Source organism: Sapajus apella, unplaced genomic scaffold (assembly GCF_009761245.1).
Source record: "Sapajus apella isolate SASKATOON/1434 unplaced genomic scaffold, GSC_monkey_1.0 scaffold71, whole genome shotgun sequence".
Taxonomy (NCBI): Eukaryota; Metazoa; Chordata; class Mammalia; order Primates; family Cebidae; genus Sapajus; species Sapajus apella.
The window spans coordinates 339,818-367,637 of NW_022437011.1; the positions used below are offsets into that span (position 1 = coordinate 339,818).

At 46.1% G+C, this 27,820-nt stretch overlaps 1 protein-coding gene, 1 long non-coding RNA gene and 1 pseudogene across 3 annotated transcripts in view; all 3 read left to right on the top strand.

The window, feature by feature from the left end:
• CCDC69 (coiled-coil domain containing 69) overlaps positions 1–13,652 on the top strand; it is a 50,539-nt gene extending 36,887 nt beyond the window's left edge. The window contains exons 5-9 of the mRNA XM_032250156.1: positions 7,639–7,712; positions 8,963–9,064; positions 9,549–9,668; positions 10,645–10,742; positions 11,456–13,652. Coding sequence (XP_032106047.1) covers positions 7,639–7,712; positions 8,963–9,064; positions 9,549–9,668; positions 10,645–10,742; positions 11,456–11,633 — 572 coding nt within the window. The 3' untranslated portion in view covers positions 11,634–13,652. The remainder of the gene's footprint in view (positions 1–7,638; positions 7,713–8,962; positions 9,065–9,548; positions 9,669–10,644; positions 10,743–11,455) is intronic.
• A 6,055-nt stretch (positions 13,653–19,707) lies between these two features.
• LOC116531435 lies at positions 19,708–23,722 on the top strand. Its single transcript, XR_004260423.1, has 2 exons — positions 19,708–20,655; positions 22,320–23,722. It is a non-coding gene; the product is annotated as an uncharacterized LOC116531435 (long non-coding RNA).
• A 2,544-nt stretch (positions 23,723–26,266) lies between these two features.
• Positions 26,267–27,820, top strand: part of LOC116531601 — a 28,692-nt pseudogene continuing 27,138 nt past the window's right edge. Inside the window, exon 1 of the transcript XR_004260488.1 lies at positions 26,267–26,396. The product of XR_004260488.1 is annotated as an endoplasmic reticulum protein SC65-like (transcript). The remainder of the gene's footprint in view (positions 26,397–27,820) is intronic.

The window sequence follows — 27,820 nt, forward strand, 5'->3', positions numbered from 1 at the left end:
GCTTGGCACATATTAAGTGCTACATAAGTCTACAATGAATGAATGAAGGCATAGCATGGTGGAAATCCATGAGGTTTTATTTGTATGGGCAGAGGTACTCAGATAACCACGAGAGACTAGTGGTGGTTTTCCACATTTCATGATCCTTTGTTGTCTTTTTTTCTTTTATTTTTTAAATTATCATATAGTAAAATTGACTATTTTTGAGGGGCTGTGCATTTTCATAAATTCTAATGCATGTATAGATTCTTGTAACCATCACCACAATCAGGATACAAAACAGTTCTATCACCCCTAAAAAGCAGTCTCAAACTACCCTTGTATTCACATCCTCCTCCCACCCCAACCCTGGAAACTACTGAGCTGTTCTCCATCTCTATAGCTTTGTCTGTCTGAGGTTATTACATACATGAAATAATACAATGTGATTTTTTTTTTTTTTTGAGATGGAGTCTCCCTCTGTCACCCAGGCTGAAGTGCAGTGGCACAATATTGGCTCACTGCAACCTCTGCCTCCCAGGTTTAAGCAATTCTCCTGCCTCATCCTCCTGAGTAGCTGGGATTACAGATGCATACCACTATGTCCAGCTAATTTTTGTATTTTAGTAGAGACAGGGTTTCACCACGTTGGTCAGGCTGGTCTCAAACTCCTGACCTCGTGATCCACCTGCCTCCGCCTCCCAAAGTGCTGGGATTACAGGCGTGAGCCACTGGGCCCGGCCTACAATATGACTTTCTTATATTGACTTCCTTCACTCATCGCAATGCCTTTGGCATTTATTCCAATTGTTACATTTCTCAATAATTCATCCTTTTCATTGTGGAGTTATATTCCATTGTTTTACTCATTCACTGTTGCAGGACATTTGAGGTAATTATGAATAGAGTGTTCTAACATTTGTGTACAGGCTTTGTGTGGACATAAGTTTCATTTGTCTTGGGTGAATAAACGGGATTGGGATAGGTCATATGATAAATGATGTTTAGCTTCACCAGAGTGACCACCATTGTATATTACCATCAGTGATGTATGAGTTATACTGTTCCTACTTCTTGCCAATACTTGTCACTGTTTTTTTTATTTTAGTTTTTCTAATAGGTATGCAGTAATATCTTATATGTTTAATTTACATTTCAATAACGACTCATGTGCTTATTTGCTGTCTACATATCCTCTTTGGTCAAACGTGTGTTCAGGTCTTTTTTTTCATTTAAATTAATTCACTTATCCTTACTGTGGAGTTTGAGAGATCTTTATATATTTGTGACAAGAGTTCTTTGTATTTGCACATATTTTGTCCTAGTCAGTGGGGTTATTTTTTTTCATTCTCTTAATAATATCTTTCACGAAACCAAGCTTTTAATTTTGATAAAGTTCAATTTATTCTTTTTCTTTGATTATACTTCTTGTGTCATGTCTATTAACTCTTTGCTAAACCCCAGGCAACAAAGACTTTCTTCACTGTTTTTTTCTAAAACCTTATGGTTTTGTATTTAGATGTAAGAGCCGTACAATCACGTGGTCTATCTTTATTTCCTTTTTTTCCTCTCTCTCTCTCTTTCTTCTTTCTTCCTGTTTCATTCCCTCTCCTCTCCTGCCTTCTTCTTTTTTTTTCTTTTCTTTTCTTTCCAACAGGATGACTCTGAGGCCCAGGCTGGAGTGCAGTGGTGTGATCTTGGTTCACTGCAGCCTTGACCTCCAGGGCTCAGGTGATCCTCCTACCACAGCCTCCCAAGTACTTGAGACTACAGTGCACATCACCATGCCTAGCTATTTTTTTTTTTTTTTGTACAAATGGGTTTTTGCTATGTTGCCCAGCCTGGTCTTGAATTCCTGGGTTCAAGCAAACCACTGGCCTTACCCTCCCAAAGTGCTGGGCTTGCAGGTGTGAGCCACCACACCTGGCCTGGTTTTTCTTTAGACTGTTAATATACATTAGTTTGAGTTTTCAAATATAGTTATCCCTAGGTCTCCAGGGGGAATTGATTCTAGGACCCACTTTGGATACCAAAATCTGCAAATGCTCCAGTCCCTTATATAAAATGGCATATTACTTGCATATAACCTATGTATATCCTTCCATACATTTTAAATCATCTCTAGATTCCTTATAATACCTAATACAATGTAAAAGTTATGTGAATAGTTGTTAGACTGTATTTTTATTTGTATTACATTTTATTGTTGTATTGTTAATTTTTATTTTTTCAAATTTTTTTTTATCCACGCTTGGTTGAATCTGAGAATGCAAAACCTGCAAATACAGAGGGCTGACTGCATTGAACTAACCTCACATTCCTGGCATAAGCTCCACTTGGTCGTGTTGTATTACTCTTTTTAGGTACTGCTGGCTGAATTTGATTCTCTAATGTTTTACTGAGGACGTTCGTGTCTATGTTCTTCAGGAATATTGGTCTGTAGTTTTCTTACACTATCTGGTTTTAGTATCAGGATAAAGTGTGCCCCATGTAATTATGTCCCTTCATCTTCTCTTTCTGGGAGAGATTATACAGAATTGCTGTTGTATCATTTTAAAATGTTTAACAGAATTTTCCAGTGAAATAATCTGTGCTTAGGCATTTCTTTCAAAGTGTTTAACTACAAATTCAATTTATTTTTAATAGTCATAGGCATTTCAGGTTGTATATTTTACCTTGGGTGAGTTTCGGTCTTTTTGTTGTTGTTGTTGTTTTGATGACTTGGTACATTTCATCTAAGTTGTTGAATCTAGGTGCATAGGATTGTTCAGCATATTCCCTTAATATCATTTCATATACCTGCTTCCATGTTTGTAGTGACATTTCTTTCCTGATATTGGTCATTTGTGTGTTGTCTTTTTTCTTTGTTAGTATTGCTTGAGGTTATCATTCTATTAATTATTTCAAAGAACCAGCTTTTGGTTTCATTCATTTCCCCACCCTACCCCCGTTATTTTACCATTTCTGTCTCACTGGTTTCTGTTATTTTTATTTCCTTCCTTCTGTGTGCTTGCTTTATGTTTGGTTAGGTCTTCTTTTTCTGATTCCTTTTCTCTTTTCTCTTTTTTTTCTTTTCTTTTCTTTTTTTTCCAGGGTCTTGCTCTGTCTCCCAGGCTGGAGTACAGTGTCATGACCGTAGCTCACTGCTGCCTCAAACTCCTGGACTCAAGCAATCTTCCCACTTCAGCCTCTGGAGTAGTTGAGCCTATAGGTACCCCACCACAACTAGCCAGCTAATTTTTAAGTTTTTAGTGGAGGCGGGTCTCTCTATGTAACCCAGGCTGGTCTCAAATTCCTGGCCTCCTGACTCAGCCTCTCAAAGCACTGGGATTACAGATGTGAGCCACTGGCCCTAACCCCTTTTCCTGATTTCTTCAGCTTAGATTATTGATTTGAGACCTTTCTCCTTTTCTAATATAAACATTTAAAGTTATAAATTTTCTCCTAAACTCTGCTTTACCTGCATCCCACAAATTGATGTTTTTTACTTTCATTTTGTTGAGTTCAAAATATTTTCAGTCTTACTTTCCTTGAGACTTCCTCTCTGGCATTGAATACATAGAAGTGTATTTTCAAGTGTTGGGAGGTTTTCTGGTTCTCTTTCTGTTATTTGATTTCCAGTTTGATGTCATTACAGTCAGAGAGCATAGTTTGTATTCTGCTGCTTTTATAGTTTGTTAAGGTTTGTTTTATGACTCAGGGTATGATCTATCTTGTTTCATGTATACTTGAAAAGAATGTATATTCTACTATTGTTGGGTTAAGTATTTTAGAAATAAATCAATTAGATCACGTTTGTTTGATGGTAGGATTCAGTTCCATATTCTTGCTCATTTTCTCTCTGTTTTATGTGAAATGCTGAGGAGTGTTGAAGTCTCCAATTATAATGTATATTTGTCTGTATCTCCTTTCAGCTATTTATCTGAAAATAATATAGCTACTATGACTTTCTTTTGATTTGTGTTTCTTTTTCCACCCTTTTATTTTTAACCTACCTACGACACATATTTAAAGTGGGTTTCTTGTAAATAGCACATAGTTGGTGGGTGTTTTTTTTTTTATATTTAGACTTTAATTTTAGATTCGGGGCACACATGCAGGTTTGTTACATGGGCATAATACCTGATGCTGAGGTTTGGGGCATGAATGATGCCATCAGGTGAGCATTAAAGTGGGTTTTTTGTAAATAGCACATGGTTGGTGGGTGGTTTTTTAAAATTTCAACTTTAATTTTAGATTCAGGGTCACACATCCAGGTTTGTTACATGGGTATAGCACATGATGCTGAGGTTTGGATATAAATTATCCCATCAGGTGGGTTTTTAAAAATTCTTTCTGACACACTGTTTTATTTGGTATGTTTAAGCCGTTTGATTTAATGTTGTTATTGATAATGTTGGGTTGAGGTCTACTATTTTAGGATGTGTTTCCTGTTTGTTCTCACTGATCTCTGTTTTCCCTTTCCTGCTTTCTTTTGGAGTATTTGAACATTTTTTAGTATTCCATTTTAACTTATTTATTATCTTTCTTACTGTATCTGTGTATTTTTTTTAATGGTTACTCTAAGAATTACAATATACTTAACAATCTACTTAGAATTGCTTCTTTTTTTTTTTTTGAGATGGAATCTCACTGTTACCCAGGCTGGAGTGCAATGGCATGAGCTCGGCTCATTGCAACCTCCGCCTCCTGGATTCAAGCAATTCTCCTGCCTCAGCCTCCCAAGTAGCTGGGATTACAGGCGCCTGCCAGCAGGCCTAATTTTTTTATTTTTAGTAGAGACCAGGTTTTGCCATGTTGGCCAGTCTGGTCTCAAACTCCAGACCTCAAGTGATCTGCCCACCTTGGCCTCCCAAAGTACTGGGATTACAGGTGTGAGCCATTACGCCTGGCCGAGAAGTGCTATTTTACCACATCAAATGAAATGCAGAAAGCTTACCATCATGTAGGTCCATCTGTTCTCCCCCGTTTTTGTTATATTTATCTCATATATTACATCTACTTACATCTAATTCCCCATCAGACAAGGTCATGATTTTTGCATTTAATCATCCATCATATTTTAAAGAACTTAAGAAGAATAGTCTATTATATTTACCTAGATCTTTACCCATTCTTTTACTCTTCCTACGTTCTTGAAGTTTCAAGTTTCCCTCTGGTTTCATTTGAAGAATTTCCTTTAGCAATTCTTTTAGAGCAGGTTTGCTGGTGATAAATTATAAGTTTCCTTCATCTGAGAGTCTTGATTTAGTCTTCCTTCCTGAAGAATATTTTCACAGGATATGGGATTCTGGGCTTATTGTTCTGGTTTTGTATTTTCCAGCAGTTTTTAAATTTTAATCTTCTAGTCTCTAAGATTTCTGATGAGAAACACACAGTTATTCAAGCTGTCATTACCTATATGTAGTGTACCATTTTTATCTGGTTCCATTCCACATCTTTTTTTTTTTGTCATTAGCTTTTGGAAATGACGTGTCTGGGTGTGGATTTCTTTGAGCTTACTTTGGAGGTCAGTGATCTTCTTTAATCTGTAGGTTTATGTTTTGGCAAGTTTGTGGAGTATTCAATCATTCTTTCTTCAAAATTATTATTTTTTGTACTGCACCCTTTTTCCTCTTATTCTTTTACTGTGATGATAGAAATGTTAGATATTTGAGCATTATCTTACAGGTCTCTGAAGCTCTACTTATTTTTTTTCTAATCTTTTTTTCCTCTCTGTTGTCCAGATTTGATAATTTTTATTAATCTATCTTGAAGTTCACTGGCTCTTTCTTATGTCATCCCATTCTGCCACCTAGTGAGTTTTTGTTTCACTTATTGTACTTTTTCATTCTAAAATTTCCCTTTGGTTCTTCTTAATAACTCCGTTTGCTAAGACTTTCTATTTTTCTATTATTCCTAAGAGTGGATTCACTCTTACTTTCTTTTTATCTCATTCCATTTTTTTTTCCTTCTTTCTGTCAGTGGCAGTACACCCACACTTCTTGGAGTCTTTTTATACTGGTTACCATAGAAACTCTGCTAATAATTCCTACATCTATAGCATCTCAGTGTAGGCATCTGTTGAATATCTTTTCTCGAGGGGTGGAGGGGTTCCAGCTTCTTTTTATGCTGAGTAATTTTGTATTGTTTGCTGACAAATTTGGAGTTGTATCCTGGACATTTTAAATATTGAAATACATGAGATTCTGGGTTTGTTTAAATCTGTTGGGTCAGTGGTACTTCAAATTCTGGTCTTCCTGCTCAGTCTGCTGCTACCATTTACTTTTCAGTCTGCAAATAACTGCAGAATTCATTCTGTCCACATTTCATAGCTATATTTAGTGGGAAAAACTGGATGGAGTGTGCTTCCTTCATCTTAGCTGAAACCAGAACCTGTCTTGGTAGACAAATTAACAAATTAGGCCAATAATTTTAAAAAGTTAAGGCTGTAATTTCTATAAGATTATTATTATCAATTTTTTTTACTACTCTACCACAGTTACATTGCTGAACATTATTTTTTTCTTTTTTCTTTTTCTTTTCGGAGACAGAGTCTGTCACCCAGATTGGAATGCAGTGGCATGATCTTGGCTCACTGCAACTTCTGCCTCCCGGGCTCAGGCCATTCTCCTGTCTCAGTCTTCCAAGTAGCTGAGACTACAGGCTTGCACCACCACACCTGGCTAATTTTTGTATTTTTAGTAGAGACGGAGTTTTGCCATGTTGGCCAGGCTGGTCTCGAACTCCTGACCTCAGGTGATCCTCCCACCTGAGCCTCCTAAAGTGCTGGGATAACAGGCATGAGCCACCATGCCCAGCCTTGAACATTATTTCCTTCATCACTGCCATATACCTGGCCCTTTGGCTGTATTAAACTTTCCTCTCCCTTCATTTCTATTTCTCATTCTGACCATTGATTGTCAGTTCCCTATTGTCCTTTTTTAGCTGAGACAAGGTTGGAATTTTCCAAAAGGAACTTTATGAAGGAGGTGGGATGATACATACAACTGTATTGATTTGGGGAATGATGATAATTTCATCTCTGTACAGCACTGCCCTGTCTGCAAAGCCCTTGCACATTCTTCTCATGTGATTCTCAGATGACCCCTTTGAGACAATCAGACTCAGCTTATTGATCCCGTTTCACAGTTGAGGCAACAGGACTTTTAGATATTTGATGTGATCTTCTCAAGGTCTCTTAGTTTTGGAGAAGCAGAACCATGACCAGATGGATTTCCTAGCCACATATCTAATGTAGTTACCACAGTTTTGTGCTTTGCTTTGACAACTCAGGATTTAATGATTTTGTGATTTGGCTAATCCAGTTTACAAAGCATTGTCCTGTACATTTTCCATGGCCTGAGGTGGCCTTAGGTGAACATGCTTGCTGCAAGATCTTTGGATCTTAGCCTTAGTGAGGTGAGGAACCTAATCTGATAGGGTTCCTCCCAGCATATACTTTATTTCAATTTCCATGAGTTTTTATTAAATACCTAGTACATTTCTGGCACAGCCCCCAAGCAAGCCTAGGAGATAGAAGGATGAATAAGACCATGCCCAGACTCCTGGCCTCTGTGGACCCCAGGTGATCATCTGGACCTTTCTGGCCATCAAGGGGCCTGCCAGAGGGCTTTGGGGAGAAATATCTGAGCTTATGGAGTTCTCCTTCCTCTACAGTCCTCCGGGCCTCATATGAACAAGAGAAAGAAGCACTCGCCCACTCTTTCCAGGAGGCCAGTGCTGCCCAGCAGGTGAGTGGGGCTGGGTCGTGTCAGTCTCTGGTGAGGGTCAGGGAGAACCAGTGGGAAAGCAGCATGGAGTCCCAAGGCAGCCAAAACTGACTACCTGCGCCTAGGAGTGAGGGGCTGAAGTGATTGTCTTTTGTGTATCCAGGCCCCTGGATGTGGTAACCAGGCTATCAGCTCAAGAGGACTGGGTTTGAGATGGAGATGGGTCTGTTTTTCCAAGGACTGTTGGGAAGATCTTGGAAAGACATGGGCCAGGTGTCACAGTGTGATTAGCTTCATGGGTGGATGTACAGGGACCTGTGGAAGCATGAAGGGAAGCATCTGACTCAATGTGGCTATACAGGAGAGATTTCCTAGAGAGAGTGAGATCTAAGCTGGAATCTGAAGGATGGGTTGGAATTCTTTGGTAAAGACAGGTAGGAAGGCTGCCCCAGGCAGAAAAAAAGCAATGTGTTCAAAGACATAGAGGAAAAAGGAAAAATATGGGGTACCTGAAGAACTGAAAGATGTCCAGGATGCCAGGGGTATGGGTTTGAGTGGGAGAGGGGACTAAGGCTAAGGAGGTGAGCAAGGGCCAGAGTGCAAGCCGGTGAGCCAACTTAAGGGGTTGTGCTCTATTCTAATGGTAGTGGTCAAGGTTCAGGTGGAGGAAGTTCATGGCAGGGAAACATTGTGGAGCTAAGAATGTAGCTTGCAGCTGGGGGAGTGTCGTGATGTTTGGCTGCAGGAGAGGATGTATGGAAGGAGCAGGGAGAGGTGAGCTTGGAAAAATTCACTGAGCCTGGTTTGGATAGGTTTTGAATGCCACACTAACAATGACGTTTTATACCAGGACATTGTCCCCTACAGTATGGGGAGGCATTAAAGGCATTATAGCAAGAGATGGGGCTGGTATGCTTCTCTCTCTCTCCCTCTCCCTCTCCCTTCCCCTCTTCTTTTCTTTTCTTTCTCTTTTATTTTCCCTTCCCTTCTTTTCTTTTTTCTTATCTTTTCTTTCTTTCCTTCCTTCCTTTCTTCCTTCCTTCCTTTCTGTCTGTCTTTCTTTCTTTCTCTTTTTGGCGTGCAATTCTGCACTGTAAGGGCTTGTAGATTTCAAGCGGTGGTCAAAGAATGTTGATCTTGCATTGTCGTGTAGGGTAAATCAAAGACAGATTGAAGAACCCAAAACTGTTCTCCCTCTGGGATGTGGTGAAGTTCACCTACACCCTTTATGAGGCAAGCTTTGATTGTCTCTGTCCCACTCCTTGCTCCAGGAGACCATAGCCAGACTGACCTCTCAGCTGGAGGCTTTCCAGGCTAAGATGAAGAGGGTGGAGGAGTCCATTCTGAGTCAAAACTATAAGAAGCATATTCAGGTAAGTAGCAGCACCCTGGGGGTCTTTCCTCCTCGAATCTCCAGGGAGGTCAGGGCCAGGCAACAGGAAAGACCAGCTCCTCTTCAAAGACAAGCCTCCGACCTGACACTCTTACCTACACAAGGGCCTGGAAATAAAAGAGTTCCCATTTCTCTGATGGGAGAATTAAGACTCAGAGAGCAGCATCTGGAGTAGCAAAGTACTCACGTTCTGGATTCAGAGAGCACTAGGTGTATATAGCAAACCTACCAGTTAGCACAAGTGACTCAACCTGTCTGAACCACAGTCTCCTCATCTGTAAAGGGGCTAGACCATGTGTCAAAAGGTGTTATTCGGAAAAATGGAGATAAAGCATATTAAGCACTTAACATGGGCTAAGAGAGGAAGGTGGGTGACTTGTGAAAGTCCAACAATGAGTTGCTGGCAGAATGGGGAGGAGGGATGTAGCCTACTGGCCTAATGGGGTCACTCTGTCCCTGACTAGGATTATGGGAGCCCCAACCAGTTCTGGGAGCAGGAGCTGGAGAGCTTACACTTTGTCATCGAGATGAAGAATGAGCGTATTCATGAGCTGGACAAGCGGCTGATCCTCATGGAAACAGTGGTCTGTGGCTGGGAGTGGCTGGGGGATGCAGCCTCAGGTCCTGCTTTCTGGGCATTTCCTTTATAAAGCATTCAGAGAGGAGATGGTTTGCAGAGGCCCCAGCCTGGTCCACTCCAGCTTTGACTTGCCACCTGTGCTGACCACTGAGCACGGTCTGTGGCCAGGCTGGGTCAGGCAGTGGCTCCTTATCATCTGAGTCCTGTGCCTTTCGTGGCTACTGACGTTGCTGTAGCTTTGGTGATATAAGGCAGTAGCACTGAGGTCACAGGATGACAGAAGCCTCAGAAACCCTAGGGTTGAATCTAAGCGGAGATTATGTTGCTCCGGAAGAAGTCTCGCTGGCCCCTGTGTGCCATACAACTTATAATTTAAAAAGTAAAACTAAGGAGTTAACCAAAAGCTGCTGACTTTTAATTTTGCCACAGGAAAACGTTAAAAAAAAAAAAATCTTACAGGCACTATCATCCCATATCACCATCAGTTCTTTTCTCAGGAAGGAAAGTGTGTGAGAGTGAGATGGGATGCCAGGGTGGGTGCCCAGTGAGCCCTGGGGGCTTGGGTCACATGTTCACATGACATGACCCGGGGCTTTATTTTAATCAGATCATCTCAGACATTCCCTGTAGGTTTTGTTCAACCATTTTTGTGGAAACACATAACAATCTTAATTTTATTTATATAGATCATATCCTTTTGACTTTTGGTGAACAAAAAGTATTCTTTCTTCCATGAACTCTTGGTGATATGAGATGGTCAGGACTGTAATTTTTTTTAACATTCTCCTGTGGCAAAAAGTCAGCAGCCGTTTGTTAACTTTTTAGTTTTATTTTTTGCTAAAAAATATGCCTCCATGAAATGTAACGTCTAGTTTAGAATGAATCGGTGCTTTCAGTGACCACAGATAAGAGGCACCTGATAGCACATATCATGCAGTGTGAGTTTGGCAGCTTTCTGAGCTCATTGTGATCTGTTACAGAAAGAGAAAAATCTGATATTGGAGGAAAAAATCACAACCCTGCAACAGGAGAATGAGGACCTCCATGTCCGAAGCCGCAACCAGGTGGTCCTGTCAAGGTAGCTGTCTTCCTGCCTCTTTTCCTCCTGTCTCCACCCTTTTTGCCAAAATTTCCGGTTGGGAGAGCCTTAGAGGGGCCTGAGGAATGACTGGCAGATGGGCCCGGGAACTATTTAAAGAATGTGGCTCCTCCTTTCCCTGACAGTCGGGAAACCCAAGGGAGCAGCTCTGCCCGGAAACCAAAGTCCCAATGCCTTGATTAGTATCTGTTTGTCTCCGTCCTGGCTGAGTGGACTCCGTGGGAAAGCCCAATATGGGGAAGAGGAAACAGGAAATTCATCGTGCACCAGGCCTAAGTGGAATGAATCAGTTCTTAGAGCTCAGTAAATAACAGCTAGTGTCATGTGTCAGACATAATTTATTAAATACTGTATTTATTTTCTCATCTAATCCTCATAATTAAGAGCTGGGTCCTATTCTTCTTCTTCCCATTTTATAAATGAGAAGGCAAAATTTAAGGAGAATGAATAACTTGTTCAGCATTGTACAGCTAAGTAGTGGAGCAGAGGTTTGGAGCAGCTCAGCACTGCCTGCCTGTCTGTGAGGCCCAAGCTCCTTGGTCAACCAATTGAATTGCCGCTTGTGTGCAGGCAAACCAGGAGGGCGGTGGGGGCCCTGCAGCAGGCTGCCGGTCCATCTAAGGAAGGCTTCCTGGAGGAATGGGTGGGTCTCTGTGGCAGCTGCTCACCCTGGGCTCTGTCTGCATCCACAGGCAGCTCTCGGAAGACCTAATTCTCACGCGTGAGGCCCTGGAGAAGGAGGCACAGCTGCGACAACAGCTCCAGCAGGAGAAGGAGGAGCTGTTGTACCGGGTCCTCGGGGCCAATGCGTCGCCTGCCTTCCCCCTGGCCCCTGTCACACCCACTGAGGTCTCCTTTGTCGCCACATAGGGTGCAGGGCCTGGGCCCACCACGACATCTGAAGTCACAGCTTCTTCCAAGGTTTTTCCGGAGAAGACAGCAGGAGCCTCTCAGTTCTTTTCCAGGAAGGAACAAGGCGGGGAGTGAGATGGGGAGCCAGGGTGTGTGCCCAGTGAGCCCAGGGGGTCTTGGGTTACACAGAATCACCCGTCAGGCTTTGGAGGCGCCAAGAAGCATCTTCCCTTGAGTTGGCCCAGGGAATAAGCAAGAGAAGACCTTTCCTCCTTCCCTCGGCCTCTGTCCCAATCTGAGAAGTTCCGAGGCTTTCCCAGAGGCAGCCTGCGACACGATGGCCATTTGACAAAAAGGAGACAGCCCCTGGTCTCAGCTTGTCAGCTCTGCTGCCAACTGGCTGACTTCTCAACTTCCTGTAGGTGTTCTAACTCAGCACTGGCCTGCTCACAGTCTCACTGTACTCCTGCACTAACATGGTGGGGGGACTGGTCAAAGGACTCTTAGTCACTGCAGTGTCCCATTCTAGGATTGTCTGAAGGCCAGAGTAGGGGAATGTGGACAAACCCTGCAAATCAGAGTGGGAAAGGTGAGTGGCAGGGAAGGGGTCTCTGAAGGCCCTTGAGGGTGACAGGGCCAGGCAGCCTCCCAAGCTGAGGCACCGTTCCTGGGCCAGAGTCGGGTACACCCGGGGCAGTAGCCAGAGCTCCTCCTCCTTCACCAGGCAAGGTGCATCCCCTCAGCCCTCCTAGCCCTTCAGTCGTGGTGCCGCCTGGGCCCAGGGGCCAGCTTGGTGATCAGAATCCATTCATCTGTCAGAGCTGGAACCTCATCCCTGAACATATGGGAAACTGAGGCACAGAGCAGCTCCCAGAGTCAAAGCTAGATCTCATCTGTCATCCTTTGCTCTGTTTCTCTCCTCAGGCTCTGGGAAGGTCAGGTCTGTGATGTAATCTTCCTGACTTAATCTTCCTCTCCCTGGCCCTCACCTGCTTAATTTCTTTTTCACTCCTGCTTTCTGCCTTAACTCCTCCTCCTACTGCCCCTGATCCCAGGCCCAGGCTTTTACTACCTGGCCCTCAGCCTCCCCATCGGTGACAAGGTGTGGCCAGAGAACCAACCTCAGCAGGTCGTCCAGCCCTGGTAGTCTGTGGAATTCAGATTCTTCTCAGGAAGCTTCAGGTCTACTGGAGACTATAATTATAACTCCTCTCCTGCATAGAGCATTTGCATCAAAGGCTTTTCATATCCCTCCCTCCCCTGTCCTCATAAGATCCTTGAAGCAGGTTCCTATTCCTCATTGGGAACAGGGCAAACAGATCACGGGAGTCAAAGGGCCTTGCCCAAGGTCCCCACCTTCAGCCCAGGCCCTAAGCCAGTGTCAGAACAGTCAATCTGCATTTTTCATCAGTCATTCTATAGTGACATCATCCAGACTGCCTTCTGCATTCCCCTGAGTACGGTCTCCTTCCTTTTCTAGTTTTAGAAGTTCAGAGGTGACTGTGTTTCTCCATTCCCCAGCCAAGCAGGGGAAGAGGTGAGGCTAGGGTTGTGCTGTGCTGATTCTTCAGCCCTGGTCAGACAGGTCACCTGGGAGCCTCGAGAAAAGCTTTTTGCAAAGCACAGCTGAGATACATTAGTTTATTGGACTAATGTCCAAGAGTGGGCATGATTGGTTGCCAACTTATTTGGGGACAGCTAAACAGATCAGCGACCTGCGTGACTTCTCAGAACCTTTCATTTGCCAATGTGTGTTGCAAACTTACAAGAAGGGCGCTAAGTATCCAGCATCTCCCAAACCTCTTTGACCAAGCGTCTGTTCCTCCCATACCTCTCACCTCACAGACAGGTCAGGCTGCAGAATGTACTTTAGAAAGCATTGTTTTAATTGAGAGGGGCATGGCTGGAGAAGGACCAAGTTGTGGGGAGCCAGGCTTCCCTCCTGCAGCCTGTGGTGAATGTGAAGGAGATCACCTTCTCCTCACTCTGGGGCAGACAATGTATGGAAACTAAAAAGAACCTGCAGCACTTTGTTTACGTGGCTTCTGTGTTTTTCTGGGAGAGGGAAGGTGGGTCTTTACTGAGGACTTCTGCCAGTGGCGGGGATCTCTGAAGAATAAATCCTGGGGCCTGGGTGGCCCACTCCTGGTTCTGGGCACCCTTCTCAAGTACCAAAGACCCACTGGCCCTTGCTTTGCCCAACTGTGGATGTGGGACCTGGGGCTAGGGTGAAGGCTGGATTGAAGGATGGCCTTCAGAATAGGCCAAGGCTTGGAGTGAGGCTGAGGTTCAAGTGAGCGGCAAAAACTGAGTGACGGAATGGGAGAGTGCAAAGAATGAATGAGAAGGCGCCTTCTGCACTGCGGGGCCCCTCACTGGCGTCAGAAACACTGAGGTTTCCACAGGTACCTACCCCTGATTCTGCCTATTGCTCCGTATCCAGATGCCTGCAGCCAGGGAGGGAGCTAGGAAGAGGTAGAGGAGACACGAGGACCTCGCGTCACGTGGACATGGGTGGTGGCCAAACCAGTGCCCTAAGGTGGGTGGCCCGGCAGGTATAGACACCAGTGTCCCTGTCCCAGGTCTCCTCCACATACAAGGTGCTCTCTGCCTCCTGCTGTACCTGGCCCTCCCAGTGTACCACGTGGGCCTGCTCACTGATGTAGAGTGGCTGGCCCAGTGGTAAGGGATAAAAAGTGACTATCAGGTGCATCTCTGACTCACATACCAGGGTCAAGTAAGAGGTACTGTTTATCCCTCTGAGGAAAGGGGAAGTGACTTGCCCAAGGTCACACTTCGGCTTGATGTTAGAGCACCTTAAAAGCCAGGCTCTTTGTGAAAGCTTTAAGCTTCTTAAGTCTGCGGAGGGAAGCTGGGGTTCCCTCCCCTCCTCAAAGAGTATCCAGAGGTAACTCACTCCAGGGCAGCACTTCCCAATGTGAGTTTTGTGGCCCTCTGCTTCTGTGGGGATGCTAATTGGTGCTGCCTCCTTGAAGGAGAGGAAGGGGAATAATATCATTATCTAAAGTGTTTGGGAAACATTGAGAAAAGCAAAGTGAAACTGGGGAGACTCCGACCACGGAGTCTGTTACATGTACATGTATGTTTTGAATCTCCAAGGCAGGTAATGGTTGTAAGAGGAAGTGGGGTGGGAAGGAACTTCCTGGTATTCCATCATTTTGAAGAACATTGGGGAAATCCTGGTAAAGCCAAGCCAGTGTCTCCCAACCACCTGTGTGCTCGTTTCCCCTTCTTGGTCTCAGTTTCCTCTTCTGACAAGTGGGGAGAATGATCCCTTACCTTTTCTACCTCCTAAAGCCTCTGTGGAGTTCACCTTCATCACATCTCTGCAGCCACTGCAGAAAATAGAGAGATGAGCTCGAGAAGTAGCCATGTGCTAGCTCAGGCTACACAAATGACTGGAGCGAAGTGGAGCCAGAGCATTTTAAGTTCAGAGGGAACAGGGCACCCTCACTGGGTTCCACTGGCCTCCTTTTCACAGCTACTGAAAGAGGTGATCTTATCAAGCCACAGCTTGCAGAGCACCTTGTTTCCGCATCCTATAATTTTCTTAAATGGTCTCCAGCTGGGTGATAGCCCCTCATGGGAATTTCTGCCCCACTCTTTCCCTAAGACCCATACGAGATCAGCTCACTACTCAGACGTCTCTGATGGCTCCTGGGAGTCTCAAGAACGATGCTTGAGTTCCCGAGCCCATGCGCTCCCCTGCATTCTCCACAGGAGGCAGTGGTGGGACAGATGAGTCTCTGGGTCTCATGTGGGTGTGATATGTTCGCCCTTATCCTTTCTCCTGCCACCATGGGTCTAGATCGTCCTCCTCCCCCTCCACAGGGCTCTGATCAAATTCCAGCTCTTCCAGGAAGTCCTTTTACACATTCCTAAGGTCCTCTATGTTAGTAACATACCTTTTAGCACAGCTGTTCTCCAGATGTTTGAACTTCATGGGAGTAAGTTCTTTGAGAAGAAAGAACCACCACCTCTCCAACACCACCTGGGAAGGTCTGAGCTCGCAGCAAATGCCAGGGAAACAGTTGCTAAGGTATTTGGTTCATCTCCTATTACACACACACACCCAGCCACAGGGCCTGAGCATTTGCTCTAGCCCCATCTTCGTGTGGCTGAGGCCAGTCTGGCCTCGGCTTGAATGTCACCTCAGAGATGACTCCTTAACAACTATATCTTAAGTAGACCCTATCACGTTGCCCGGTTTTAGTCTCATTATAGCATTTGGATTGCCTACGTGGTTGCTTTTGTCCATATTCTACTTCCTCCTCCCTGCTTAGATGATAAGCTTGCAAACACCAGAACCCATCTCTTCGACTCATCCTCATAACCTTAGTACCTATTCCTGTGTCTGGCATGTGGCAAGTGCTCATTTTTGGTTAAATTAAAAAAGGAACAAATTATACATTCTCACACAGTAATCTGAGAAGTTACTGTTTGACAGATGAGGAAACTGGGGTCCAGAAAAGGGAAGTGATTTGCCCCAGGTCACTCAGAGAAGCAGCATCAGAGTTGGGACCAGAATCCAGGTTCATCAGACTCCCAGTCAAGCAGTAGCTTCATCCCACCATGATCACTCTTGGTCCTAACTAATCCCCACCTCCCAGCTCCCTGCCCCAACGCTCTCCACCACAAACACAGAGCCTCCATTACCTGCTGCTTACCTTCTGCTCTGGATATCTCCAACCAAAGTCCATAGCAATCCCTGGCTCACCCAGAACTCTGCAGGTCACGTTGAAGTTTTCTCCTAGTTGGACTGATGTTGTTGAAGGTTGGTTGGCAGGTTTGGGGGAGGAAGATGGCTCTGCCACGGTTAAGAGGATAGAGAAGTTAGAGACAAACATGTCGACTTGATTGTTCAAATTGTTGAATTGATGGCAGGTAGAGGGATGGAGAGATGGGTGAATGGAATGCGTGGGTAGAATGGATAGAGGGTGAATGGTTGAGGTGGTTAAATTGATAGAGGGTGTGTAGATGTATGAATGGGTATAACAAATTAATGGAGTATGGGTGGATGATGGAATGATTGAGTGATGGAGGATATATACATGGAATAGTTTGACTTGATTGTGAATAGGTCAGTGGATAGAAAGGCTGAGCTGGTGCTGGCTGGCTCCATGGCTGATCGGCTGGCTGGAGAACATGGTTGACTACATGGAGTATTATTGAAAGCTGATGTTGTTTAGTGCTCCATAATCCACAGAGCTGAAACTGAAGGTTCCTGAAAAAGGTATCTCTCCCCATTTCCTCCCCTTCCCTGCCCACCCAGAGCCCTAGACCCATGCATAATTGATGTTGACCAGCATGTACTTGGTAGAGATTTGCCTCATGCCGCCTAGGCTGGCCAAGCAGAAGAGGGAGCCAGCCAAGGGGCCCTGGGGCCTGTGGATGGTGAATCCCTTCTTCACATCAAAGGAGATGTCTGTCTCATCCACTGGGACTTCCTCAGCAGGGAACTCCCAGTGCATTGTCACCTGGGCCAGGGGGTTGGTCACTTGGCAGGGAAGCAGGGCTGGATGATGAGTGCACAGCTGTACCACCTCACAGTAGTTCTCTGTAGGAATAAAAAGCTCCTCAGGGTCTGGGAATGAGGGAGAAAGATTTGTTGCTTCCCAGTGGTTCTACCACCACCCAGGAGCATGAGGTCTTTACTGGAGACCCAAAACCCCACTTTCTGTTCCCATCCCCATTCTCTATGCTCCTTTCTCTCTTGTAAGGAAGGGGTCCTAGACTGAGGATGCTAAAGACAAGCCTCCTAGTTCTAGCTCTGTCATTAGTTTACTGTGTGCATTAAAGAAATCTTTTCCTTTCACCACATGCAAGCATGCACCATGCAAGGATTCAGACTGCTTGATTTTTAAGAGCCCTTCAATGCAAAAAATGTAAAAAAGGTTGTAGGAAATACTGAACTTGAAGTCAAGGTTTGATTCCCAATCCTACTAACCGCTAGCTGTAGGACCCTGGTTCTTCTCAAATGTCAGTTGGGAGCAATAATCCCACCTGGCCTACTTTGTAGAACTGATAAGAAGCAAATGAGATGTTGGCTATTAGCATGAGGCCCATAAGAAATAAACATTTATCAAACTCTATCAGGGGGCTTTTTATTTTATTTTTTTGAGAAAGAGTCTCTCTCTGTCACCCAGGCTGGAGTGCAGTGGTGCCATCTTGGCTCACTGCAACCTCTGCCTCCCAGATTCAAGCAATTCTTCTGCCTCAGCCTCTTAAGTAGCTGGGATTACAGGCACTTGCCACCATAGCAGGCTAATTTTTTGTATTTTTAGTAGAGACGGGTTTCGCCATGGAAGCCAGGATGGTCTCGATCTCCTGACCTTCTGATCAGCCCGCCTCAGCATCCCAAAGTGCTGCAGTAACAGACGTGAGCCACCATGCCTGGTCAGGTAATTTTTTTTTAAGTGTTAACAGTTACATGCAGTAGTTATTTTAATTATTCTGGCAAATGATACTGCTTTTCTGTTTGTGGTAGGATATAATAATTTTCCTTTAGTAAGTTTATTTCTGTGAGGAAGTGAGCTGAGTTACAGAGAAGTAGTAAATAGTCCTCAGCACAGGTGGTTCATGGGCCTGCCCAGATTCCTGGGGTGGGACCTGGTGGGGAGGTGCGGTCGGTGCAGGTGATGTGACTCGGTGTGATGACACCAGGTCGCCTCCACCAAGTCCCCAGTGAAGGATTATTGTTAAAGTGCAGCAGACTGATTTTCCTTTCATTTAGAACAAGACAGCATGGACTTAAAAGTGGAGTCTGAGACACACTTTGGCATTGCCCACACTCGCTGGGCCACCCACGGGGTCCGCAGTGCTGTCAACAGCCACCCCCAGCGCTCGGACAAAGGCAATGGTACGTGGCATGCTTCCCCATCCCCATGGTTTCACTTCACCCTGAGCTGTGTCAGGGCCAATTCCTGCCAGAGCAGATTCCACGGCACCTGTAAGTGACTTCTCAGCCTGCTTCATTTTTCCAAGAGAATGCAGATGTCCCATATCCCAGAGCTCTGCTGGTGGCCTCAGGATGCAGGCAACCTGTTCCCAGGGTGGTGCTGGCCTCCTGAGAATGCACAGGAAAATGATGGCACTTAAAACCAGGAGAGCTGCTGGCTCCTTGGAACCCAGCCCATGAGTGGGTTGAGGCCACATGACGGACTGAGGGTCCTGGGCACTGTTCCCCCACAAGAGATGGAAATGTTCCCCAAGGCTGTGCCCTTCTGGGAAGGATGGGTTCTGTCCTCATGCAGCTAAACCCACCTCTTCCCCGCAGAATGGTCTAGGTGAGGGCAGCGGCTGTATTGGTCTTGGATGGTGTCGGAAGCACCATGAGCCCCAGCAGGAGACCTCAGCAGCCAGGGGCTTAGGGTTTGGAGAAGTGGGGGCTGCAGTAAAATTAAAAGTTAAAAATTAAAATTAAAAGTTGACTAGCTTTTAATCAACCTTTGGCCACTGCATCAGATGCTCCTGTTGGTGCATTAGAACTGTACTGTGAACTCCTTGTCACTATCACATTTAAATACCAGGTCAGCAATGGATCAGGATAAAGTTTAAAAATAAACCCAGACAAATAAGACCAACTTCTTTCTACAAAGTTGCCAAGGTAGTTCAGTGGGAAAGGATAGTCCTGTCAATAAATCATGTCAATAAATGATGTTGGGGGCTGGGCACAGTGGCTCATGCCTATAACTCCAGCACTTTGGGAGGCTGAGGTGGGAGGATCACTGGAGGTCAGGAGTCTAAGACCAGCCTGGGAGACTCTGTCCTAAAAAAATGATGTTGGAGCAACTAGCTATTCCATATGCCAGAAAATGAAACTTGGCCAGGCACAGTGGCTCACACCTGTAATCCCAGCACTTTGGAAAGCCAAGGTGGGTGGATCACAAGGTCAGGAGTTCAAATCCAGCCTGACCAACATAGTGAAGCCCCATCTCTACTAAAAATACAAAAGCAATTAGCCAGGTGTTGTGGCACAAGCCTATAGTCCCAGCATTCGGGAGGCTGAGGCAGAAGAATCGTTTGAGCCCAGGAGGCAGAGGTTGCAGTGAGCCGAGATCATGCCACTGCACTCCAGACTGGGCAACAGAGCAAGACGCTGTCTCAAAAAAAAAAAGAAAAAGAAAAAGAGAAAAGAGCGACACAATCCCATCGCACATCTGTTAGAACAGCTACGGTTTCTTTAATGGCAATACCAAATGTTGATGAGGACGGAGAACAAATGGATCTCTCATACATTATTGGTGGGAATGCAAAATGGCGCAACCACTTAGGAAAACAGTTTCTCAAAAAGCTGAACATCCTCTTACCATATGATCCAAATAGGAATGAAACTTATGTCTACACGAAAACCAGCACACATGTTTATAGCAGCTCTGCTCACTACTGCCAAATACTAGAAGCAGTCGCAATGTTCTGCGCTAGGTGATTGGATAAACAAACTGGTACATCTGTGCGGTGAAATACAGCTCCGCCGTAGAAAGGAATGAAAGGGAGAAAACAAAAGGAATGAACCGTTAATATACACAGAAACTTGGATTGATCTCAGACATTATTCTGAGAAAAATCCAGTCTCAAGGTTATATAAAGTATAATTACATTTATTATTACATTCTCAAAAAGCCAAAGCCTTATTGTTGCAGAACAGATGAGTGGTTGCCAGGGGCTGGGGTGGGAGACTGTGTGACTCCAGAGGGGCAGCACTTGGGAGTTTGGGGAGTGGTGGAACTGTTCTGTATCCTAATTGTGGTGGAGCTGAAACTCTGCATGTTAAAACTCACAAGAGTTAATTTTACTGTGTGTTAATCTTAAAAAGAAGTTCAGCCAGCAAAAGTATGCAAAAGTCATCCTTTCCTTACAAGATTTGCTTCATTTGTGCCCTTGCTGGCGTTGCATCCAAGTTGCAGCACTTGGAGCAGGCAAGGCAGGGGGCCGAGGAGCGGAGCCACAAGCTGCAGCAGGAGCTCGGCGGGAGGATCGGCGCCCTGCAGCTGCAGCTCTCCCAGCTGCACGAGCAATGGTAGGGGCCTTGCAGCAAGCCTAGGCTGGGGCGTGGCTCAGGACGGACTGGGAAGAATTGGGGGCAGGTAGTATCCTGCTTCAGCATTCACCCCTGCAGGTTTAGTGTGTTATTCCTAGGGCGCTCCCTCCTCACAGGGCTCCTCACGTGGTCCAGCTAGCCTCCAGGAGGTCTGGCCACTCTCAGACCATGGTCCCAGGTTGTAGCCTTTATCATCCTTGACCAGCCCTTTCCAAAATAACAACTTTGTCAGTGTCTAGCAGAAAGCCACCTTTCACCTATCCTTTGCTGATGTGACCATCATATAATGTTATGCACAGTTCATCTATAGATTTTTTTAACAGTCTCACTCTGTCATCCAGGCTGGAGTGCCAGTGGCGCAGTCTCTGTGCCTGCAACCTCTGCCTCCCAGGCTCAAACAATTATTGTGCCTCAGCCTCATGAGTAGCTAGGCCTACAGGTGCAAACTAACACACCCAGCTAATTTTTGTGTTTTTAGTAGCGACAAGCTTTTGCCATGTTGGCCAGGCTGGTCACAATCTTCTGGCCTCAAGTGATCCACCCATCTCGACCTCCAAAACTGCTGGGATTACAGGCATCAGCCACTGCCCGGCCTACAGATTTTTTGAGATAGTATAAATGCCAAGCTAAAAGCCTGATGTCGAGAGAAGAGATAGAGTCATCTTTATTCCCACAAAGACAAAGAAGACCCCAGGGGTTCCAGCAGTGCCCCCCGGGCCACTCAGCTGGTACAAGGGAGGAGTCAGGTTCAGACTGAGGCTCACTCCTGGCCTCCCTCCAGGATCCTCCATTGTCAGCCTGGCCACAGGATATAGAACACAGAATGAGGCTGGGCTCAGTGGCTCACACCTGTAATTCCAATACTTTGGAAGACCGAGGTGGGTCGATCACGAGGCAGGCGAATCATGAGGTCAGGAGTTTGACACCAGCCTGGCCAACATGGTGAAACCCTGTCTCTACTAAAAATATAAAAAATTAGCCAGGTGTGGTGGTAGGTGACTGTAATCCCAGCTCCTCGGGAGGCTGAAGCAGGAGAATTGCTTGAACCCAGGAGGCGGAGGTTGCAGTGAGCCGAGATCATTCCACTGCACTCCACACTCCAGCCTGGGCAACAGAGCACATCTCAAAAAAAAAAGAAAAGAAAAGGAAAAAAGAAAGCAGAATGAATTGGCCAGCGCAGTGGCTCATGCCTGTAATCCCCGTACCTTGGGTAGCCAGAGCAGGATCACTTGAGCCCAGGAGGTTGAGGCTACAGTGAGCTGAGGTTGCACCACTGCTCTCCAGCTGGGGTGACAGAGCTAGACCCTGTCTCAAAAAAAGAAAGAACGAATTTTGAACTTCCTTTCTTCAGATCTCTGTATCAGGGAAGTGTTCTGCTTCTGTGGTCCTAAGTGTTCTAGAGCTCTCTTTCTTCTCTCCTGTGTAAGTGACCAGTGTGTCCCTGCAGGCTTTTCTCTCCCTGGTTTCTGCTTTTTTTTGTGGAAGGGTAGGTGACCCTGGGGGAGACGGAAGCCTTGCCGAAGGGTTTAGATGCTCAAGTGGCAATTCAGAGAGTTCTCCGTTTCCTAGATAATGAATCGGGTTGTGGATCTTCCATGAAAATCTCCCACTGGGACTAACTCAAGTTCATTTTGGGGAAACAGCTCAAGCCTAGAGAAAGAATTGAAATCAGAAAAAGAGCAAAGACAAGCTCTTTAGCACGAATTACAGCACAAGAAAGACACTTCCTCTCTACTCAGAACAGAGCTACAACAATGGAACGATTGCCAAAGGTGAGGTGGGCCAGCCTGGGAGAGGAGAGCTTCTGGCAGCCCCAGAAGCCCCTACCGTGCTCCTGGCAGGCTCCTCTCCCTGCCCCCTTTGTGTGGGAGTCAGGCAGCTCCAGGGTGCAGGGAGGCTGTTCCTCGCCTAGGGAGTTCCTGTTTTAGGAGCTTAAGGCAAAGACAAAGTATAAGCCACTAAGCCTGCTGACCAGCTCAGATAAAGGTGAGTGCCATGAAGACAATAAAACAGAACAGTGTCCTCGCTCGCCTGTGTGCAGGGGTCTGGGGAGGGAGTGGTTGGTGCGCAAAGGCCCCAGTGAGTGATGCCCTGCAAAGCACCTCTGGAACAGAGACTGCAGGAGCAGACAGGAGTGTGAGGAGCAAAGGGGAGGCCTTAGGCGGCAGGCAGGAGGGAGCCCTTCACAGGCCCTGTGAGCCGGGGGAGGAACGTGAGTGTTATTCTGAACACGATGGGAAGCTGCTGGAGGGACAGGATCCATTTCATTCGCGGACAGTCATTGGCTACTGCGTGGAGAGTGGGTGGTAGGCTTGCAGGAGAGGAAGCTGGGAGGAACCAGTAAACATCTTCGACCACGTGCCAGTCCTCACCTCAGCCACTCTGCCCAAGGTCAGGTCATCCCTGGGAAGCAGATTGACACTGCCCTCCACTTCCTCAACATCACCTCAGTCCCCTGGAACACCCTCTCACTTAGAGGCATGGCCTGGATGCTGTGGGCTTCAGAGGGCGAGAGAAGTAGGGTCCAGCAGGCCTTCACCGTCTGGCTGTGGAGTTGGACCTCCCAGGAAACTCCGAGGCAGTGTGAAACATTTGCCCTAATGTAAAATCATCGGCTGTCTTTCCAGAGGGGAGGAGGCTCTGTGATCCTGGACAGAGCTGACTGCAGCCCAGGGCGCTATGGGGGGCTCCTCCCTTGTGGGGATGGGCTGCCCTCTTCTCAGGCCCCTGCACTGCTGAGTGCTGCAGCACAACTGAGCCCAAACTGAACTCTCAGCACCTTCCCAGGAGGGGCCTTCAGGGCTGGAATGACTTCTGGACCTGGATTTTGTTGCATTGAACATGGTAATGGACACCACTGCACGAGTCGAGTGAGTCAGGAAAGGCCCTTTTGATTTCTAGTGGAAAGTGCCTGGAGTTGTTGGGGAAGGGAGAGCTTCCTCAAGAGCCAGGTCAGGCTTGGAGAGTGGAAGGGAGGAAATGGAGGGCAGAAGAGGACTTTTAGAAAGTTCTGCCTCATCCCGGGGCATACCTCCTTTATTCTGCTCTGCTTCAAAACGCTTCAGTCAAAAGCTTCTAATTACACAATTACAGCCTGCCCCAACGACAGGAACAAAACAATGTGTAATATCCCCAGTGAAGCCCCAGCGTGCCTCATGAGTGTGTGCACAGAAGCAGAAGCTGCGGCACAGGGTGAGCAGGGAGCCGCCCCCGCGCAGGCCTAAGTTCCACCGTTGCTCTCCATGGTCCTAAAAATCCCAGTTACTTTCTGAGTCTCCGTCCTGGCCTTACCAGCCCGGCTCAAGGTGCCCTGATCCCAGGTGTCAGTGTCATTGTCCCTGGGGAGCTGCTTCCCTGCAGGGCTCCTCACATGGTCCAGCCAGCCTCCGGGGGTTGGACCATAAAATGAGGCCCAGGTCACTGTCTACATCACCCTTGACAAGTGCTTTCCAAAAAAGCAGCTTTTTGAGAGTTGAACAGAAAACCACCTTTCAAACTAGTCTCTGCTGATGAAAGCTTCGTATAATTTTGTGTATGGTTTCTCTATAGATTTTTTGAGATGTTGATCTGTTTTATAAACAGTTTTAAAAAGAAGCTCAAATAGGTGAAGCCTCATTTGTCCTGTGAGGGTAACTTTTTTTTTTTTGAAATGGAGTCTTGTTCTGTTGTCCAGGCTGGAGTGCAATGGCACAATCTCAGCTCACTGCAAGCTTTGCCTCCCCAGTCCAAGCAATTCCTGTGCTGCAGCCTCCCAAGTAGCTGGGATTACAGGCATGTGCCACCATGCCCTGCTAATTTTTGTATTTTTAGTAGAGGAGGAATTTCACCATGTTGGCCAGACTGGTCTCAAATGCCTGACCTCAGGTGATCCACCCACCTCGACCTCCCACAGTGCTAGAATTACAGGCATGAGCCACCATTCCCAGCCAAGGGTAACTTCTTTTTTTTATTTTTTTATTTTTTTTGAGATGGAATCTCACGCTGTTGCCCAGGCTGGAGTGCAGTGGCATGATCTCAGCTCACCATAATCTCTGCCTACCAGGTTCCAGCGATTCCCCTGCCTCAGCCTCGCAAGTAGCTGGAATTACTAGCATATGCCACCATGCCCAGCTAATTTTTTTGCATTTTTAGTAGAAACTGGGTTTCACCATATTGGCCAGGCTGGTCTTGAACTCCTGACCTCAGGTGATCCACCCTCCTCAGCCTCCCAAAGTGCTGGGATTACAGCCTTGAGCCACTCCCAGCTCCGAGGGTAACTATTTTTAATGTGGCTGATGAATGTAGCTATCCTGTCCCATGTCTCTGTCCCAACGGCAGCGTTCTGGAGTGCTTTCCTTCCAGCTGCCCAGTGTCAAGAGTAAGCTAGCAAGAAATAATCTTGAAGAACATTAATATAGGACTGCATTTTGCTCTTTTCTTGTTTGTTTTGTTTTGTTCTGTTCTGTTTTTGAGATGGAGTCTTGCTCTGTTGCCCAGGCTGAAGTGCAGCAGCAGGATCTTGGCTCACTCCAACCTCCACCTCCCAGGTTCAAGCGATTCTCTTGCCTCAGCCTCCCAAGTAGCTGGAATTACAGGTGTCCGCCATCACTGTCAGCTAATTTGTTTTTGTAGACACAGGGTTTCACCCTGTTGTCCAGGTTGGCCTCGAACTCCTGACCTTAGGTGATCTGCCCACCTCGGCCTCCCAAAGTGCTGGGAGTACAGGCCATGAGCCACTGTGCCCAGCTGCCTTTTGCTCTTGAAAAACGTTCTGATCTGCTTGTTGCTCTGGTTGCTAAATCTTTAAAAAAATAAATGCCAGGTGCAGCATCTCATGCCTGTAATCCCAGCACTTTGGGAGGCCGAGGCAGGTGGATCACAAGGTCAGGAGATCGAGATCATCCTGGCAAACATGGTGAAAACCCTGCCTCTACTAAAAATAACAAAAAATTAGCTGGGCATGGTGGCACATGCCTGTAGTCCTAGCTACTCTGGAGGCTGAGCCAGGAGAATTGCTTGAACCCAGGAGGCGGAGACTGCAGTGAGCCAAGATCGCACCACTGCACTACCAGCCTGGGCAACAATGCATGACTCCATCTCAAAAAAAAAAACAAAAAAAAATTCTTTGTAATCCTCTGTCCAGCAGCATCTGGTTGGTTTGTTCATTTTAGGAGTTGTGGGAGCTTCAGGATGAGAAGGCAGAACTGCAGAAGATCTGTGATGAGCAGGAACAAGCCCTCCGGGAAATGGGCCTGCACCTCAGCCAGTAAGAATCCCACTCCCCTCATCTGCCTCTGCAGGCATGCCAGTCTACCCACCACATCCCTCAGGCCCCAAACCTACCTCCTTTTTGGCAAAAGGAGGGTGGGCTGTTTAGGAGCCCTATCCGCTGTTCACCAATGAGCTTTCAGCAGGCTAAGCCTCAGAGTGACCCAGCACTGATTTCTGCTAACCACATGGGGATGTTAGTCAGCTCTTAGTTAATTCATTGAGCACATCCATTCCTAGTGATCAGGACACTCCTGTTCCTTAGCTTCATATCCAGAGCCTTAGGGAACAGATAGGCAATGAGAGGGTTGCTTGGTCAGCCTACGGTCAGGCCAGAGGGAGCATGGCTGGTTTGAGAATGGAAGCCTGGCATCGTGGTGGTATGCTCATTGGGCTTGCGCAGCACAGCCCCCTTCCTTTCTGGGAACTGGCCATTGCATCTGCCAGAGTCCGTCTGTCTGCTGCCAGTGCTGGTAGTTCTGCTCCCTTCTGACTTGACAGCTCTCCTCCCTGATGTCCCAGTCTGGACACATTGCTGTGGATACCTGGGCCTTGGGGTAGATCACACTGCAGATGGTGGAACTTGTCCATTTGTGTGATGATTGCATTTTCAACAGAATGGGTGGCTTTTTTTCCTCAAATCAGGACTCATGGTTATAAGTAACAGAAATCCAACTCAAAGTGGCTTAAGCAAAAGAAGCCATCAGGAATCAGTCTCTGTCTCCTGTCTACCTCTGCTGTCCCTGTCTACCTCACAGGTGGGTCTGGACCCTGCAGGGGCAAAACAACACCCAGCAGGGCCATGTATCACAGGAGCAAAGTCTCCCTTTCTGCATTGCTCCCAAGATCACCCGAGGTTGACTCTCTGCTCCCCTGAGTACCTGTGTCTGACGTAAGCACCGTGACCAAGGAGATGAGCTCATGACCTCAGCACAGCCTGGGCTCAGGTCCAGCACTGCATACATGTGACCAGAAAAGGTCCACACATGGAGACCAAAATGAGAATCAACCTGAAACACACTAGTGTATAGATGTGTGCAGCCTTAGAATTTTTCTCGCAGTTTAGAAATTTGGAGAGTCTCGTACTATTAAGAAATTACAGGCTCACACCTGTAATCCCAGCACTTTGGGAGGCCAAGGCGGGCAGATTACAAGGTCAGGAGCTTGAGACCAGTCTGGCCACCATGGCGAAACCCCATCTCTACTAAAAATACAAAAATTAGTTGGGTGTGGTGGTTCACACCTGTAACCCCAGCTACTTGGGAGACTAAGGCAGAGAATTGCTTGAACCCGGGAGGCAGAGGTTGCAGTGAGCCAAGATTGCACCACTGCCCTCCAGCCTGGGTGACACAGTGAGACTGTCTCAAAACAGAAAAAGATAAGGAGAGAAGGGGAGAAGGAGGAAAAGAGGGAAAGAGGGAAGGAAGGAAGGAAAGAAGGAAGGAAGGAGGGAGGGAGGGAGGGAAGGAAGAAAGGAAGGAAGGAAGGAAGGGAAAGAAAGAAAAAAAGAGAGAAAGAGAAAGAAAGAAGGAAAGAAAGAGAAAGAAAGAAAAAAGAGAAAGAAGAAAGAAAGAGAAAAAGAAAGAAAAAGAAAGAGGAAAGAAGGAAAGAAGAAAGGAAAGAAAGAAAGAAAGAAAGAAAGAAAGAAAGAAGAAAGAAAGAAAGAAAAGAAAGGAAGAAAAGAAAGAAAGAAGAAAGAAAAAGAAAGAAAAAAAAGAAAGAAAGAAAGAAAGAAAGAAAGGAAGGAAGGAAGGAAGGAAGGAAGGAAGGAAGGAAGGAGGAAAGAAGAAAGAAAGAAAGAAAGAAAGAAAGAAAGAAAGAAAGAAAGAAAGAAAGAAAGAAAGAAAGAAAGAAAGAGAAAGAAAGAAAGGAAAGAAAGGAAAGAAAGAAAGAAAAG